This window comes from Budorcas taxicolor, chromosome 21, assembly GCF_023091745.1.
Source record: "Budorcas taxicolor isolate Tak-1 chromosome 21, Takin1.1, whole genome shotgun sequence".
Classification (NCBI taxonomy): domain Eukaryota; kingdom Metazoa; phylum Chordata; class Mammalia; order Artiodactyla; family Bovidae; genus Budorcas; species Budorcas taxicolor.
In genome coordinates, this window is record NC_068930.1 from 34,504,091 (window position 1) to 34,522,139 (window position 18,049).

At 49.0% G+C, this 18,049-nt stretch overlaps 1 protein-coding gene across 1 annotated transcript in view; it reads right to left on the reverse strand.

Annotated features, from left to right (window-relative positions):
• ACSBG1 (acyl-CoA synthetase bubblegum family member 1) overlaps nt 1–18,049 on the reverse strand; it is a 46,009-nt gene that overhangs the window by 10,021 nt on the left and 17,939 nt on the right. The window contains exons 5-14 of the mRNA XM_052659474.1: nt 17,587–17,675; nt 17,168–17,288; nt 6,588–6,668; nt 6,349–6,498; nt 5,842–6,018; nt 4,758–4,939; nt 3,631–3,861; nt 2,432–2,649; nt 1,255–1,394; nt 456–702 (exon numbers count right to left, since the gene is read on the reverse strand). Of these exons, the coding sequence (XP_052515434.1) occupies nt 456–702; nt 1,255–1,394; nt 2,432–2,649; nt 3,631–3,861; nt 4,758–4,939; nt 5,842–6,018; nt 6,349–6,498; nt 6,588–6,668; nt 17,168–17,288; nt 17,587–17,675 (1,636 nt within the window). The remainder of the gene's footprint in view (nt 1–455; nt 703–1,254; nt 1,395–2,431; nt 2,650–3,630; nt 3,862–4,757; nt 4,940–5,841; nt 6,019–6,348; nt 6,499–6,587; nt 6,669–17,167; nt 17,289–17,586; nt 17,676–18,049) is intronic.

Consider the following 18,049-nt stretch of genomic DNA (forward strand, 5'->3'; position numbering starts at 1 on the left):
GCCACACGAGTGGTCTTTTCTGATTCTGTGGACCATTGGTCCAGAAGGGTTTTATCCCTTTACCTGTTGCATGAGCTGCCTTTACAAAAGATTATGGTGTTCTCACTCCCTGGAGCCAGGTGAAACTCTAGCCCAAACTCTAACAGGGCCTTGGTGTCTGGTTGGTGGTCCCATTGTGCTTTCAGAGGAAAATGATTCCTTAGTCAAAGCAAAGTTAAATGTCGTATGTTCAAATGAATGAGTTCCAGCACATGTACATTGAACAGGATCTACCCAAACACAAGCCCAGGCACTGAGCAGTCAAGGTCCTCCCACAGGAAGGAGGTAGGTGTCACCGAAGTGCCATCAGGGACCTTTGGTTTGCCAAGGCTGCTTCTTAGTGGGCACCTCCCAGGCTCTGCCATGGCCTCTGCCCTCCTGCACAGCCCCTGCAATTGTGTAAAGAAAACACCTACCCAACTCTCCACCTGAAATGGAGAAGTCCCTCTCAAGAATGGCCCACTTCTGGATGTGGTAGGGTCGCGCAGCTGCATTCATGTTGACTCTCTGGATCCCTTCTCCGATGGCCTGATACACGGCCTCATCCTTCTTCCCCACAACCTCAGATACCGTGGTGGCTTTGCTGCCCACCCTCTGGCAGAACTCCATAGCTTGTTCCGTCAGATTATCCGTGGGCTCAAAGGTGTCAGGGTCCAGAGTGCACTGAAAAGCCGGAGACAGATCAGAACCGAGCCTCACTCCACAGGCCGCGTGCCCGGGCCTTGGAGGAGGTCTCACTGCTGATCGTCATGGATGTGGATCACTGTGAGCTGTTTCAGAGAGATGGTTCTAGAATGAATAGCACATGCTACTCAGACTGCTTGAGCCCCTTAAGGCAGGTGGAAGGAAGGGAGGACTGAGATTTAGATGACCTCAGCCAATGAGATCATCTTTTAAAACAGGGGCCACAACTCTGGGCCCGTCTACTACCCCAGAATCAGATACAAGACATCAAACTGGGAGGTATCTACAGAACTTTGTACATTGGACTGTACTAAAAAACACAGGATCACCAAGACAGCACATTACTAACTCTAAAACGGGGCAGAAGGTATTCCTGTATGCCACGGCTGCCCCATAGTACAGGAAGAACTGACTACTTATTTCAGAATACGGTTGTGACATCTGCACTGTCTTGGCCAAATGTTGCTTCTGCCTGAGGCCAGACCCGTAGACCAGCCACCTGCTGCTCCTTCCCCCACCCCCCAGACACACCTTCAAGGTGAGCAGCATGGACAGGAACTTCCTCTGGTCTCCAATCAGCATGGCATTGCTGATGACCGGCAGCTCCGTCTTCACGGCCTCCTCAATGGGCACAGGGGGCACGTTTTCCCCGCCAGCCGTGATGATTAACTCTGAGGAGGCAAGGCCAGGCCCCCCACATAGGCTTTAGTCCAGGGGCTCAGGACAAGTACACCCAGACTCTGCCTGGAGAGCTGACCCTCTACGGACAGAAGGACCCAGGTTCGATCACACACCCGCCTGCATGATTTCCAGAAAGGTATTCACCCATTCACCGAGCTTCAGTTTCCCCTGGGAAATTGAGGTGTGGGGTTCCCACAGGGATGCTGCGGGCATTGGGAAACATAAATAAAGCACCTCTTCCCCGGACGTGTCCCCAGCTTTCTTCCCTGGGGGAGCCAAGTTGCTCATGGGAAATTTGAAGTTTCATGCTTTATTTTAAATTTTATGTCTAATTTGTTTTCTGCTCGGCATCATATCCATGTTTGCATATAGAAATACAAAATATTACCCCTCACATCTCAGTAGTTAGGACTCAGTGCTTTCACTGCTGGGGCCCAGGTTCAATCTCTGGTTGGGGAACTAAGATCCTGCAAGTCGAGCAGCATGCCCCACCCTTCCCTCCCCCCAAAATTACGTCCTCCAATTTTCTGGAAAGGCTTGCCTTGTTTACAGAGGGAATTTGAATTCCAGCTTTGTCATTTATTAGCTGTGTGACCTTGGGCAAATTACTTAACCTCTCTGGTTGACCTCATTAGTTAGGTTGGAGTAATAGCAATATCTTCCCCACAGGAGACAATAGTAAGTAAAACAATGTCATCCGTTCATTATTTTTCATTGGCCATTCATTCATTCACCTAAAAACCTTTAACTGGCCCTACCCCTCAGCTCTGTGGCAGCTTGGCACCCACCACCTTGCTGCAGCTGGGGGTGGAGAGGCCAGGAGGTGTGGTCAGAGGGAGCAGGTTCCTCCAAGCCCTGGATCAACCCCACAGGGAGTCCTGGGGTCCCCAACTTCTCAAGTGTTCATCGATAGCAAGGCATGTGGCATTAACTAAGAGTTCAATACTTATAGTGGGTATAAATAGTGGTGGCAGTATAATTGCTTCCACGTCCCACCACAGCCTTGAACCCAGCTGGTGGCACTCACCTTTGAGACGCCCGGTGATATAGAGGAAGCCGTCAGCATCCAGGCGGCCCATGTCTCCCGTGTGCAGCCAACCCTCAGTGTCGATGGCCTCACACGTCTTGTCCTCCATGTTCAGGTAGCCCATGAAGATGGTGCGGCCCCACAGGCAGATCTCCCCGATGCCCTCTGCATCCTCATTCACCAGCTTCACCCGGCAGCCTGGCACCACCTTGCCGGAACTGGGTGTAGAGAGGCCAGGAGACATGGTCAGAGGGAGCAGTTTCCTCCAAGGCCTGGATCAGCCCCTACAGGGAGCCCTGGGGCCCCCAACCTCTCAGTGTTCATCGACAGCTAGAATGTCCCCTCTCGGGATTTTTGGGGTCCTCATAGCTAAGAGTGGAGAAGGCAATGGCACCCCACTCCAGTACTCTTGCCTGGAAAATCCCATGGATGGAGGAGCCTGGTAGGCTGCAGTCCATGGGGTCACTAAGAGTCGGACACGACTGAGCGACTTCACTTTCACTTTTCACTTTCCTGCATTGGAGAAGGAAATGGCAACCCACTCCAGTCTTCTTGCCTGGAGAATCCCAGGGACGGCGGAGCCTGGTGGGCTGCCATCTATGGGGTCACACAGAGTCGGACACGACTGAAATGACTTAGCAGCAGGAGCATAGCTAAGAGGTAGGGCCAGTTAAAGGTTTTCAGGTGAATGAATGAATGAATGGGCAAAATCTAAATGGGATAACTTCAAGTGCTGTGATGGGCAGGCAGGGAGGGGAGATATTTAAGTACAACAGGGAATCTTTCAACTCACTCCCCAGAGCTGACTGCCTCCCCAGTTCATCAGAGGACTAGCCCAGTCCTCCCCACCAGCTCCCATCGCAGTTGGAGCCTGGGCCATCAACAATGCTGGGACACCCTCTAACACACCCCATGCTACTGGAGGGAGGGAACAAACGGATGTTCCTCCCTCAGAACCCTGCTCAGGGAGCCTCTGAGCTGCAAGGCTGTTTATATCCACAGACCCATGTGACACTGTCACAGGGACCACCTCCACAAGACTCAGGCCTGGCAAAGTGACTTGGCCCAAGATAGAGCTGTTGGCACTCAGGGATCCATGGTCCAGCGATCTGGGCCCAGGGTCCTAATCAGCAGATAGGCACCGACAGGCATCAGCAAAGATGTTCAGGCCAGCATCTGTGCCCAAACCTGGGACACACCTGTAGAGTCGGTAGTTGTAGGGGCTGGACATAAAGTGGGGGCCTGAGGTCTCGCTGAGGCCGTAGCCTGCATATAAGCGGATGTTGAGGCCCAGGAAGAAGTGCTGTGTCTCCGCAGTCATGGGGGCTGCCCCGTAGAAGTTCTTCTGACACTTGGCAAAGCCTAGTGCCTGGCGGACCTTGGCTAGCACCAGGTAATCTGCCAGTCGGGTTGTGAAGGGCTTCAGATCACTGGTGGGAGAGAGAGAATGGCTCACAGAAGACAACACATGCACACACATGCATTAAAAGGGAGGGGGGTGGTCAGTGGGTACCCTGAATGGCAATTTCAGTTATCTACTCTGATCAATTAGTGCTGATGCTGAATCCATCACTAAATATTTTCAATATTGGCCCTTCCTATGAGCATGCATGCACACATGGGTGTATACATGTAGTTATGTGCAAATACCTCTTGAGCAAGAAGTCAGGAGAACAGATTCAGCTGTGTATGACAACACAGATGCAAAAAAGTGCACACACACTAATATGCACATGTAGACACTTGAAGGATGTATGCATGGACACGTGAACACACGTGTCTGATTCCATTTGAAACCCTTTGAGTCATTTATACATATTTACTTTTCACATCCAGGCAAATGAAATGGTACAGACATGTGTACACATCAGATGTGACATGATACAGTTTCACAGACACACTAGTGGTGGAAAACATTTATGCTGTTGAGCCTCCTACAGCACTGGGTAAGAATTTAAAAGCAATCAAAAGGCTGTGGGTGGAAGATTGGGATGTTGAGAAGGCTGGAAAAGCCCGCATCACTGTGGCCTCTACTTGAGCCACCTTCTGAAGTCAGGAGTCCCCTCAGGAGACTGCCAGAAGCTGCTCCCAGGAAGGTGCATGCTACTCCAGAGGGAGCAAGTCAGTCTTTGCAGTCAGAACGCAAAGATGGGGTTACTGTCTCCTGTGGGATCTGGTAGGAGAACAGGGGCTCAAGCCCAGCCACCGATGGGGCCTCTGCAAAGGGGTCGGGATAAGCCTGGCCTCTCAGATCCTAGGTTGTATCCTGGGGTTATGAGCCAGCCCTGTTGCCTCCCCAGGCCTCTTGTCCCCTGGCCCCCTGTACCTGCTCGGGCAGGTGAGGTTCTGCTCCAAGGTCACCGACATGGCCCAGAGCAGCATCTTGCGCCGGATGAAGCCAGACTGAGCCACCACCTCCTGGATCCGCTCCATGATCTTCTCCCACACCCGAGGCACTCCCAAGTGGGACGTGGGCTCCACCTCCCGCAGCGTGTTCACCAGACTCCCCTGTTTGCCACCAGTGAGAGACAGGCTTGCAGTGGAGAGCCAGCTGGGAGCCAGGAGGCCTGTCCCCAGAGTCAGCATGTACCCGTGCAGGCCCCCTGCACACAGGCACTCACACAGGTGCACACCATGCAACTCACGTACCGTACTATTGGCTAGGACTCAACAGCCACCCCTTCCCCGCTCCTCTTTGTAAATAGAACCCTGATGTTGCTCAGGTGCCAGGGTGGCCAGTGCTGGTGGCAGTGATTTTTCTATCAGTCTAATTCAGACATGGTCACCCTATTACTCTAAGCGGTGCCTGGGCTTCCCAGGTGGCGCTAGTGGTAAAGAACCCATCTGCTAAATCTGTTCAGTGCCTGAGTTGGGAAGATCCCCTGGAAGAGGGCATGGCAACCCACTCCAGTGTTCTTGCCTGGAGAATCCCATGGACAGAGGAGCCTGGTGGTTTATAGTCCATAGGGTCGCAAAGAGTCAGACATGACTAAAGCAACTTAGCACGCACACACACAAGCAGTGACTAGTTGAGGAATGGACGTGGGACATGACTTGGGCCAATGTAGGGGGAGGAAGAAGTGCTAGAGGGCTTCTGGGGATGTGCTCCTCATGGTAAAAAGAAGGAGCCCAAGCACAGGTGTAGTATGGGACCGTGATGTAGGACAGGGCTGTGGCCATCTATGACCATCCTTACACTGAGGGTGGCCTGTCCTTGCTGGTGTTGCAGACCCACAGAACCACTCTGACTCAACTTCGCTTTACGTAATATCATTGAGTTCCCTTCTTGTTTGGTCATCTGAGTTAGGCTGTGAACACACAGAGGACCGGCAGGCTCACAAATGCTCGCACAGGGCCCACAGACACAAGCACACACATGGGCACACGTACAGGCAGAGAGGCAGACCAACCTTCAGAGCATCAGGCTCGGCAAAGCAGACCTGGGCCCCCCACTGGATGCCTGTCCACAGGTCATAGATCTGGGCGGCGATGTGGCTGAGCGGCAGGTAGCTGACCACCACCTCCTGCTGGATTTCCGAAGGTTGGATGTCACCAGCCTGGCTGCCGTACCGTGCCGTCCATGTGATCTGGAGGATGGGCAGATGGGCCCCAGGCAGTATCTTCAAGTCAGCTCTGGAAGTGCCCACACCTGGAGCCACCCTAGGGGCTTGGGGTACTTCTTTGGAGTGTTCTTTGAACACCTTCCTGGGCATCTCTGCAGGAACCCCTCTGGGCCAGGCCTTGCCCTTCCATCCCCCTCCACTTTGCTGGGCTCAGTCTGGACCACAGACTTAAGAGCCGTCGTACTTAGATCCCTGAACAGAGGGGCTGAAGGAGCCCCCTCGAGGGCTGCTGGGGCAAGGCCATTGCCCAGGTCCACCCTCAGCCCACCCCACACATCTGGGCATCCGTCCTACATTGTCCTGACTCAGCATCACACCCTTGGGGTTCCCAGTAGTGCCCGACGTGTAGACCAGTGCACAGCACTGGTTAGGCTTCTGGGCGTTGATGATGATGTCCAGGGCCTCCTCAGTCACCTCGTTCCCGAGCTCCATGACCTCCTCCATCTGCACCAGGTGGGAGAGTGGGGGCAGTCCTGGTGAGCTGGGTGGACTCACACAGGCCCCCACCGCCCCCCAGGCCCCTCTACGCATACTGTGTACACGTTGGGCATCCGCGTCGGAGGAGCTTCTCTATATATCACTACTGCCTTCAGATGTGGTAGGTGTTTCCAGATCTGTGTGGACAGAGAAAATAAGTGGGGTTTCATTAAAAATAAAAGGCACTTCTTAAGAAGAGCCCCATCCCCAGGTGTCTGCCAGCCTGGCAGGAGCCTTGTGGCAAAGGTTGTTGGTCCCCAGCTCTGACCTTTTCCTCAGCAGGACACCTGCCACCTTTAACGCCCAATTTCCCATCATGAGAACTTTGGAGCATCAAAGGTGGAATAAACAGGCGGCAGGGAACGACCTCTATTAAAGGAAAGCCAGACAAGCTGGGGCCTGGCTGAACGGAGCAGAGGACTGTGTACCTATGGAAGAGAGAGGCACGGAGGAGGGGTTGAGGAAATCAGAACTCAGTTATCTCACTAAGTTGAGGTGTCAGAGGTCAGAGTTCAGGAAAGCTGGGGTGCCTAGAATTTGTGAGATAGAATACCAGACAGGAGAGAACTGGCAGAGAAAGAGTTTGACAAATCTTCTTTAGGTGTCTTCTTGAGTCTTTGGCAGGATATTGACTGCAGCCATGAAATTAAAAGACGCTTACCCCTTGGAAGGAAAGTTATGACCAACCTAGACAGCATATTCAAAAGCAGAGACAGTACTTTGCCAACAAAGGTCCGCCTAGTCAAGGCTATGGTTTTTCCATTAGTCATGTGTGGATGTGAGAGTTGGACTGTAAAGAAAGCTGAGCGCCGAAGAATCAATGCTTTTGAACTGTGGTGTTGGAGAAGACTCTTGAGAGTCCCTTGGACTGCAAGGAGATCCAACCAGTCCATTCTGAAGGAGATCAGTCCTGGGTGTTCATCGGAAGGACTGGTGCTGAAGCTGAAACTCCAATACTTTGGCCACCTCTTCCGAAGAGTTGACTCATTGGAAAAGACTCTGATGCTGGGAGGGATTGTGGGCAGGAGGAGAAGGGGACGACAGAGGATGAGATGGCTGGATGGCATCACAGACTCAATGGACGTCAGTCTGAGTGAACTCCGGGAGTTGGTGATGGACAGGGAGGCCTGGCGTGCTGCGATTCATGGGGTCGCAAAGAGTCGGACATGACTGAGCAACTGAACTGAGCTGAATCCGCACAGGCACAGGTGAAACTTTATGAAACTGGAAGAACAGATGCTGGAGGAAGATCAATAGCTGGGGCTGGAAGACAAACAAGAGCTTGTACAGGGCCAGAGATATCTGTGTTTCCATCAGCCAGAGTGAAGGGCCCTTAGGAGGTATGAAATACAGACTTCAGAAGTGACAAGTGTTAGTTATGGGGCTAAACTAGCCTTAGAGGAAAGGCTATGTAAACCTGCCCTGAAAGGCTTCATTAAACACAAGTTTCAAAACAAAGTTGAGAAAGAGAAAAAAACTGGAATAAATTAACATGGGGGAGAAAACCAAGAAACCTAACATACCTGTAATTGGAGTCCCAGGAAACATTTTTTAATTGAAAAAAGCCCGAGAAATTTCTAAATTTGATTAAAACTATAAATCCATCAGCTCAAGACTCCTAGTGAATCCCAAGCAGGATAATCACAAAGAAAAACCATCCCAAGACACAATCTAATTGCTGAAAATCAGTGATAAAGGAAAAAATTTTAAAAGAGGTCAGAGAAACAAGATATACCATGTGGAAAGGAACAAAGATAAGAAAGTATAGACTATTTATCAGAAGCTGTGCAAAGTAGAAAACATTGGAATGGAGTCTTTAAAGAGCTAAAAGGGAAAAAAAAGAAACTTCATCAACCCTGAATTCTAAACCAAATGAAAATACCTTTTGAAAAATGAAGGCAAAAATGAGAAGCTGACAGAAGGCATTGCCCTTGGACTTGTATTCCAAGAAATGTTGAAGAAAGTTCTTTGGGAGGAAGGAAGATGAACCAGATGAAAACTCGGGGAGGACATGAAGGGATGAAGGGAGCCAGAAATGGCACATATGTGGGTAAAACAAAGAGACATCTTCCCTTTCTTTAAAAAAATTTTTGAATGATACATGACTATTTAAATACTACATTGCAGTGACTTCTCTGCTGGGTCCAGTGGCTAAGACTCTGTTCTCCCAGTGCATAGGGCCCAGGTTTAATCCCTGGTCAGGAAACTAGATCCCACATGTCAAAACTAAGAATTGAGCTCCCATGCCACAGTGGAGATTGAAGATCCCAAGTGCTGCAACTAAGATCTGACATCAGTTTAATTCAGTCGCTCAGTCGTGTCCAACTCTTTGCAACCCCATGAATCGCAGCACGCCAGGCCTCCCTGTCCATCACCAACTCCCAGAGTTCACTCAAACTCATGTCCATCGAGTTGGTGATGCCACCCAGCCATCTCATCCTCTGTTGTCCCCTTCTCCTCCTGCCCCCAATCCCTCCCAGCATCAGGGTCTTTTCCAATGAGTCAACTCTTTGCATCAGGTGGCCAAAGTATTGGAGTTTCAGCTTCAGCATCAGTCTTTCCAATGAACACTCAGGACTGATCTCCTTTAGAATGGACTGATTGGATCTCCTTGCAGTCCAAGGGACTCTCAAGAGTCTTCTCCAACACCACAGTTCAAAAGCATCAAAAGCATCAATTCTTCAGCGCTCAGCTTTCTTCACAGTCCGACTCTCACATCCATACATGACCACTGGAAAAACCATAGCCTTGACTAGGCGGACCTTTGTTGGCAAAGTACTGTCTCTGCTTTTGAATATGCTATCTAGGTTGGTCATAACTTTTCCTCCAAGGGGTAAGCGTCTTTTAATTTCATGGCTGCAATCACCATCTGCAGTGATTTTGGAGCCAAAAAAAATAGTCTCTCACTGTGTCCACTGTTTCCCCATCTATTTCCCATGAAGTGATGGGACCGGATGGCATGATCTTAGTTTTCTGAATGTTGAGTTTTAAGCCAACTTTTTCACTCTCCACTTTCACTTTCATCAAGAGGCTTTTTAGTTCTTCTTCACTTTCTGCCATAAGGGTGGTGTCATCTGCATATCTGAGGTTATTGATATTTCTCCTGGCAATCTTGGTTCCAGCTTGTGCTTCTTCCAGCCCAGCATTTCTCATGATGTACTCTGCATAGAAGTTAAATAAGCAGGGTGACAATATACAGCCTTGACATACTCCTTTTCCTATTTGGAACCAGTCTGTTGTTCCATGTCCAGTTCTAACTGTTGCTTCCTGACCTGCATATAGGTTTCTCAAGAGGCAGGTCAGGTGGTCTGGTATTCCCATCTCTTTCAGAATTTTCCACAGTTGATTGTGATCCACACAGTCAAAGGCTTTGGCATAGTCAATAAAGCAGAAATAGATGTTTTTCTGGAATTCTCTTGCTTTTTCCATGATCCAGCAGATGCTGGCAATTTGATCTCTGGTTCCTCTGCCTTTTCTAAAACCAGCTTGAACATCTGGAAGTTCATGGTTCACATATTGCTGAAGCCTGGCTTGGAGAATTTTGAGCATTGCTTTACTAGCATGTGAGATGAGTGCAATTGTGCGGTAATTAGAGCATCCTTTGGCATTGCCTTTCTTTGGGATTGGAATGAAAACGGACCTTTTCCAGTCCTGTGGCCACTGCTGAGTTTTCCACATTTGCTGGCATATTCAGTGTAGTACTTTCACAGCATCATCTTTCAGGATTTGAAATAGCTCAACTGGAATTTCATCACCTCCACTAGCTTTGTTCGTGGTGATGCTTTCTAAGGCCCACTTGACTTCACATTCCAGGATGTCTGGCTCTAGGTGAGTGATCACACCATCGTGATTATCTGGGTCGTGAAGATCTTTTTTGTACAGTTCTTCTGTGTATTCCTGCCACCTCTTCTTAATATCTTCAGCTTCTGTTAGGTCCATACAATTTCTGTCCTTTATTGAGCACATCTTGGCATGAAATGTTCCCATGGTATCTCTAACTTTCTTGAAGAGATCTCTAGTCTTTCCCATTCTGTTGTTTTCCTCTGTTTCTTTGCATTGATCTCTGAGGAAGGCTTTCTTATCTCTCCTTGCATTCTTTGGAACTCTGCATTCAGATGCTTATATCATTCCTTTTCTCCTTTGCTTTTCGCTTCTCTTTTTTGCACAGCTATTTGTAAGGCCTCCTCAGACAGCCATTTTGCTTTTTTGCATTTCTTTTAGATGGGGATGGTCTTGATCCCTGTGTCCTGTACAATGTCACGAACCTCCGTCCATAGTTCATCAGGCACTCTATCTATCAGATCTAGGTCCTTAAATCTATTTCTCACTTCCACTGTATAATCATAAGGGATTTGATTTAGGTCATACCTGAATGGCCCAGTGGTTTTCCCTGCTTTCTTCAGTTTAAGTCTGAATTTGGCAATAAGAAGTTCATGATCTGAGCCACGGTCCGCTCCTAGTCTTGTTTTTGTTGACTGTATAGAGCTTCTCCATCTTTGGCTGCAAAGAATATAATCAATCTGATTTTGATGTTGACCATCTATTGATGACCATGTGTAGAGTCTTCTCTTGTGTTGTTGGAGAGGGTGTTTGCTATGACCAGTGCGTTCTCTTGGCAAAAGTCTATTAGCCTCTGCCCTGCTTCATTCCGTACTCCAAGGGCAATTTGCCTGTTACTCCAGGTGTTTCTTGACTTCCTACTTTTGCATTCCAGTCCCCTATAATGAAAAGGACATCTTTTTTGGATGTTAGTTCTAAAAGGTCTTGTAGGTCTTCATAGAACCGTTCAACTTCAGCTTTTTCAGGGTTACTGGTTGGGGCATAGGCTTGGATTACTGTGGTATTGAATGGTTTGCCTTGGAAACCAACAGAGATCCTTCTGTTGTTTTTGAGATTGCATCCAAATACTGCATTTCGGACTCTTTTGTTGACCATGATGGCTACTCCATTTCTTCTGAGGGATTCCTGCCCACAGTAGGAGATATAATGATCATCTGAGTTAAATTCACCCATTCCGGTCCATTTTAGTTTGCTGATTCCTAGAATGTCGACATTCATTCTGCCATCTCCTGTTTGACCTCTTCCAATTTGCCTTGATTCATGGACCTGACATTCCAGGTTCCTATGCAATATTGCTCTTTACAGCATTGGACCTTGCTTCTATCACCAGTCACATCCACAGCTGGGTATTGTTTTTGCTTTGGCTCCATCCCTTCATTCTTTCTGGAGTTATTTCTCCACTGATCTCCAGTAGCATATTGGGCACTTACCGACCTGGGGAGTTCCTCTTTCAGTATCCTATCATTTTGCTTTTTCATACTGTTCATGGGGTTCTCAAGGCAAGAATACTGAAGTGCTTTGCCATTCCCTTCTCCAGTGGACCACGCTCTGTCAGGCCTCTCCACCATGACCCGTCCGTCTTGCGTGGCCCCACACGGCATGGCTGTGGTCCATGTGATCTGACAAGATCTGACATAGCCAAATAAATAAATAAGTAAGTAAATAAAATACTACATTGCAGGAGTTATAACTTACGCAGAAATTAAGCATGAATGACGATAGCACAAAGTATGGAAAAGGGATGCAAGTACACTGTCGTAAGATTCATATGTTACATGCAAAGTAGTACAATATTACATTCTAATCGTATTTGAAAGTAGACTGTGGTGAGTTAAAGGTGCATATTGTAAGCCCTAGAGCAAACACTAGAGGGAGAGCTGAGAAGCCAGTAGATAGAATGGAATGAAAAGGAAAGTGTCAGCCACTCAGTCATGTCCCATTCTTTATGATCCCATAGACTATAGCCCACCAGGCTCCTCTGTCCATGGAATTTTTCTGAAAAGAATGCTGGAGTGGGTTGCCATTCCCTTCTCCAGGGGATCTTCCCCACCCAGGGATTGAACCCACATCTGTTGCATTGCAGGCAAATTCTTTATCATCTGAGCCGCCAGTCATTCAGTTGTGTCAGACTCTTTGCAGCCCCATGGACTGCAGCACGCCAGGCCTCCCTGTCCATCACCAACTCCCAGAGTTTACTCAGACTCATGTCCATCGAGTTGGTGATGCCATCCAACCATCTCATCCTCTGTCATCCCCTTCTCCTCCTGCCCTCAATCTTTCCCAGTATCAGGGTCTCTTCAAATGAGTCAGCTCTTCATATCAGATGGCCAAAGTATTGGAGTTTCAGCTTCAGCATCAGTCCTTCCAGTGAATATTCAGGACTGATCTCCCTTAGGATGGACTGGTTGGCTCTCCTTGCAGTCCAAGGGACTCTCAAGAGTCTTCTCCAATACCACAGTTCAAAAGCATCAGTTCTTCAGTGCTCAGTTTTCTTTATAGTCCAACTCTCACATCCATACATGACCAAATGGACCTTTGTTGGCAAAGTAATCTCTCGGCTTTTTAGTATGCTGTCTAGGTTGGTCATAACTTTTCTTTCAAGGAGCAAGTGTCTTTTAACTTCATGGCCGCAATCACCATCTGCAGTGATTTTGGAGCCCAGAAAAATAAAATCTCTCACTGTGTTCACTGTTTCCCCATTTTTTGCCATGAAGTGATAGGACCAGATGCCATGATGTTAGTTTTCTGAATGCTGAATTTTAAGCCAACTTTTTCACTCTCCTCTTTCACTTTCATCAAGAGGCTTTTTAGTTCCTCCTCACTTTCTGCCATAAGGGTGGTGTCATCTGCATATCTGAGGTGATTGATACTTCTCCCATCAATCTTGATTCCAGCTTGTGCTTCCTCCAGCCCAGCATTTCTCATGATGTACTCTGCATAGAAGTTAAATAAGCAGGGTGACAATATACAGCCTTGACGTACTCCTTTCCCAGTTTGGAACCAGTCTGTTGTTCCATGTCCAGTTCTAACTGCTGCTTCCTGACCTGCATACAGGTTTCTCAAGAGGCAGGTCAGTGGTCTGGTATTCCCATCTCTTTCAGAATTTTCCACAGTTGATTGTGATCCACACAGTCAAAGGCTTTGACATAGTCAATAAAGCAGAAGTAGATGTTTTTCTGGAACTCTCCTGCTTTTTCCATGATCCAACAGATGTTAATAATTTGATCTCTGGTTCCTTTGCCTTTTCTAAATCCAGCTTGAACATCTGGAAGTTCATGGTTCACGTACTGTTGAAGCCTGGCTTGAAGAATTTTGAGCCACCAGGGAAACCCATAGAATGGAATACTCAAAAATAAAACAAAAACAAAAAACTCCAATCAAAAGAAATAGTGAGAGAGGAGAAAAGGATCAAGGGATGGATGGGATCAAAGAACAAATAGGAAAGAACCAAGTGGTAGTTTTATAGACAATTTTGTCTGACTAGATAAAAAGTATAACTCAACTATATGCTGTCTAAAGAGACTTGCTTTAAATATAAGGACATATGTGGGTTAAAAGAGAAACAATGCAAAAATATATACCATGCAAACACTGATCAGAAGAAATCTGCAGTGGCTATATTAATATAAGACAAAGTAGCTTTGGAAGAATGGTTCTCAGAGGTAAAGAGGGACATTTCTTAATGATAGAGGGGTTAAGTCATCCAGATGACATAACAACATAACTATGTGCATACACGATAGAGTTTCATAATACACAAAGCAAAACCAGATTTAAAAGGATAAATAAATAATCCACAATAATAACTGAGATTTCAACCCACAGTATTTGTCAGCAATAGAACAGATAGAAAATTAACAGGGATATAGATGAGTTAAACAACATATCAATCAAGTTGACATTATTAACATTTCTAGAAGTTTTATTCTACCCAACAAACTGAAGAATGCCCATTCATTCAACTATGCATGGAACAGTCACCAACATAGGCCAGTTTTTTATCTACCACATTTACTTTGTACAAACAGGGTGTTTCAGGTAGCAAAGAGCCCCAGGTGATGAAAGAAAGTTCTTTCTTTGGAAAAGAATCCTAGCTGATGAATTAGAAAACCAGTGTTTTCCCATGGCTCATGTATTCAATAATAATTAATTCAGGCAAAGTTCATCAGTAGAGAGTGATGGGGAACGTCGCAGTGGATGATCAGGTGGCCCCCCGAATCCAGGCAATGAAGCTCAGCGTCAGTATAAGTAGTACTACCCGACATCACGTGCCTCTTGAAGCTGTGCAATGGGAAGTACACAGCACCACCTATGTGGTGTTTTTGCCAATTAGCATCTAATCTGAAGGGCATCAACGCTTGTGATCTAACAGGAAGTGTGGAGGTTACAGGGACAAGCTACACAACAGCTCAGGACGGCTGACCTAGTTTCTGCAGCATGTCTATGACAGAGGCTCTCCACTTGAGCCTGTGTCAGAATCACCAGGAGGCGTGGGCCCCACACCCTGTTGTTTAGAATCCATAGGTCTGGGTGGGTTCTGAAACTAAGTTCCCAGGTGATGTGACTGGTCCTGGACTGCACTGGTCTATGGTACAGGACAAAAGGTGGGGGCTCTGTTTTGAATTAAAAGACTCTTAAGAGACACCACCAAATGCAACACATGGGCCTGGTTTAGATCTTGATTCAAACGAATTGCCTGGAAAAACACATTGTCGGTATTAGATGATAGGAAAGAATTCTTTGACTAGTGTAAATAAAGGTGATAAAGTTGCTGTGATGAAGAAACTGTTTTATATTTTATAAATATTGAGCTATTTAGGGGGTAAAATGCTGTGATATCAGAGATTTGCCTTCAAATACTTCCTACTGATGGGTGTGATGAAAAACCACTGATGATTATTAAATCTGGATGATCACTCTATGAAGGTCCACTATACTCTTCTCTCTACTTATGTTTGTCTGGAAAGTTCCAGAACACAAATTTTAAGCGATTACCTAGGGCGGACATTTCTGATTCAATAAGCCTGGGCCTCAGTTTCTTCAGTGGTAAATGGGGCAGGGGAAGGGCATTTGGATCAGATCAACCATCTATGCAGAGGGGGTTGTCTCCCTGAGGGGGGTGCAAAATCTATTGGGGGGGCTTTTTTAATTCAAAAAATTCTTTTTTTGGCCATGCAGCATGTGAGGTCTTAGTTCCTCAACCAAAGATCAAACCTGCGCCCCCTGCACTGGAAGCGTGGAGTCTTAACCACTGGGCCACCAGGGAAACCCCTATGGGGCGTTTTTATGGCTCTACCACCCTCCCCAATCTGAGTGCCCACGTGGAGGGGCATGTGACTCCCTCGGGCAAGGCTGAGGAGGTGAATTAACCGTCGCTACTTAGCAGCTGAGGCTCCTGCCAGCTTGGTTCTCAAGGAATCTTAAACACTAGGGTCTCCGGGAAAGCTGGCCTTGGGGGAAACTTGGGTCAGGGGCCTCTGGCATCTACGAAGAATCTAAACCTGAGTGAATCAGGGACCCACTGAGTCCTAGGGGCCTGGGACACCCCTGCTGTGCACTATTCTCTAAATATTTGTCACCTTTCTATTAAGTGAGGGCTTCCCTTGTGGCTCAGCTGGTAAAGAATCCGCCTGCAACGCAGGAGATCCCGGTTCGATTCCTGGGTTGGGAAGATCCCCCGGAAAAGGGAAAGGCTACCCACTCTAGTATTCTGGCCTGGAGAATTCCCGTGGACAGAGGAGCCCAGCAGGCTACAATCCATAGTGTCGCAGAGAGTCGGACACAACTGAAGTGACTTGGGACATTCTGTTAAGTGAAGGGCCTGAGTGCCTGGGGAGGGCAAGGAAGGGGGTGCTAAGCACGGCCCAGGTTCACCACAGCCTCTCAGAGCAGTTCACTCCAGACCCCCTCCTCTGCACCCAGACCTCCTCTCCCCAACTCAAGCATTGATCCGAGTCAGATAGAACAGAGGCATCCACAATGAGGGAACCCTGGAAACACGGGGTTCAAAGGAGTGGAGACAGAAAAGGCCTTCTCCACTTGAGCTGAGGGAGGCCATCTAATCTGACCAGTCCGGGGCTCCAGGTCCCACTGTCCCAGGAGGTTGGAGACCACTTCTCCTGGCCTCAGGTGCAGGGGGGCACTGAGGTCCAGGTGACAGCTCCAGAACCAGGGCCAAGTCAACCCGGAGGAAGCCTCTCTGAGATGCCAGGAGCCACGGAGGGCCTTGCAGGCTGTTGAGTACAGCTGGGGCACAAAGGTGTCCTCAGGCCACCGAATGCCAGCATGGTGCTTATGTGACAGGGTCAGTCAGGAAGGGGCCTTAAATGGACCAGGAGGCATCAGTGCTCCAGAAAGGTGCCAGCTGCCCCAAGAGGCACTTTTGAGCTCCTACTGTGCCCTAGGGTCTCTAGGAGACGCTGCAGCACTTGCTCTGGCTTGGCCCAAGCCCCACCCTGTGGCAGCCTGTACCCCCATTCCCCACCAAGACTCGGACGTGAGTGCTCACGTGTCAGTGCCCTGAACCACCCTCAGGGCACTCAACCCTTCCCTGAAGGGAAAACCATGGAGGGCCATGGGCTGGCTGAGGGGGATGAGGGGTATGTTCCTTGAGCTTCCTGGGCCTCAGTTTTCAGACCCGACAAATGAGTCAGTGGCCATTGCCCTGCTGTGCTGATGTGTGCATGTCCCGGGGAGGGTTGCTGTTGAGGATGGTGGGTGACTCTGGCAGGGAAGGTGGAGGTCTGTGAGGATGCCTAGCCTGACCCCCGTGGCTGCTTCCCCCTTTCCCCCAAACCTTCAGGATCTTTTCCAGCTGCTTCTGTGTGTCGACCACGATGATGTTGGCGCGGCAGTCATAGGCGATATACTGGCAGGCCTCAGGGGAGCTGGTCGTGTAGATGCCGGTGATGATGCCACTGTCAGAGACCCAGGAGGATGCGTGTCTGGGCGGGTACAGCAGCCCACCCCCTCAGCCCCGACCCCTGCCCAACACACCCACAGCCCCTGGCCCCAGAGAGCTCCCATGGCTGGCCAGGCAGCTCAACACAGCTGCCCTGGGCAGAAGGGGACAAAAGCAGGTCTGGAGAGGGCCCCAGGGAAGAGATGGGATGTTGGGGAGGGGTTGGGGGCCCCTAAAAAGAGATAACGACCCTCTCTTCACTCTCTGCCTCCCTCCAACCCACTGGAGACTCTGCCCCTCCCTCAGCCACTCACCCTGCGAAGACTGCGCCCACTGCTGAGAAGAACCACTCCGGGGAGTTGAAGGCGAGGATGGCCACACTGTGGGCCCGCTCCAGGCCGAGCTCCAGGCCAAAGGTAGACAGGCCGGGTCAACCAGCAGGAAAGGGGCCTCTCATTCTCACCAAACCCCCCTTCCAGACAGCAGGGGACTCTGCCGGCCCACCTCAGGGACCACCTCCCAGGGTCAGAGTGTGCCCTGGGGGACCAGCCACTCAACAGCCCTTGCTAACCCTCCCAGGCCTTCCCAGGGAGCCCACCCCTCAGCCCAGTGCACCAGGCTTCCCAGCCCCCCTCGAGCGGGACGACAAATGAGAAGCTCGTGCCACATCCTGCCACATAGTAAGGGTCCAATGAAGGTAAACCCTCAGCCCCAGGCCAGAGTGGACCATTAGCTCAACGAACGGGATGGTTTTACAGTGATCCTGTCTAAGGGCTT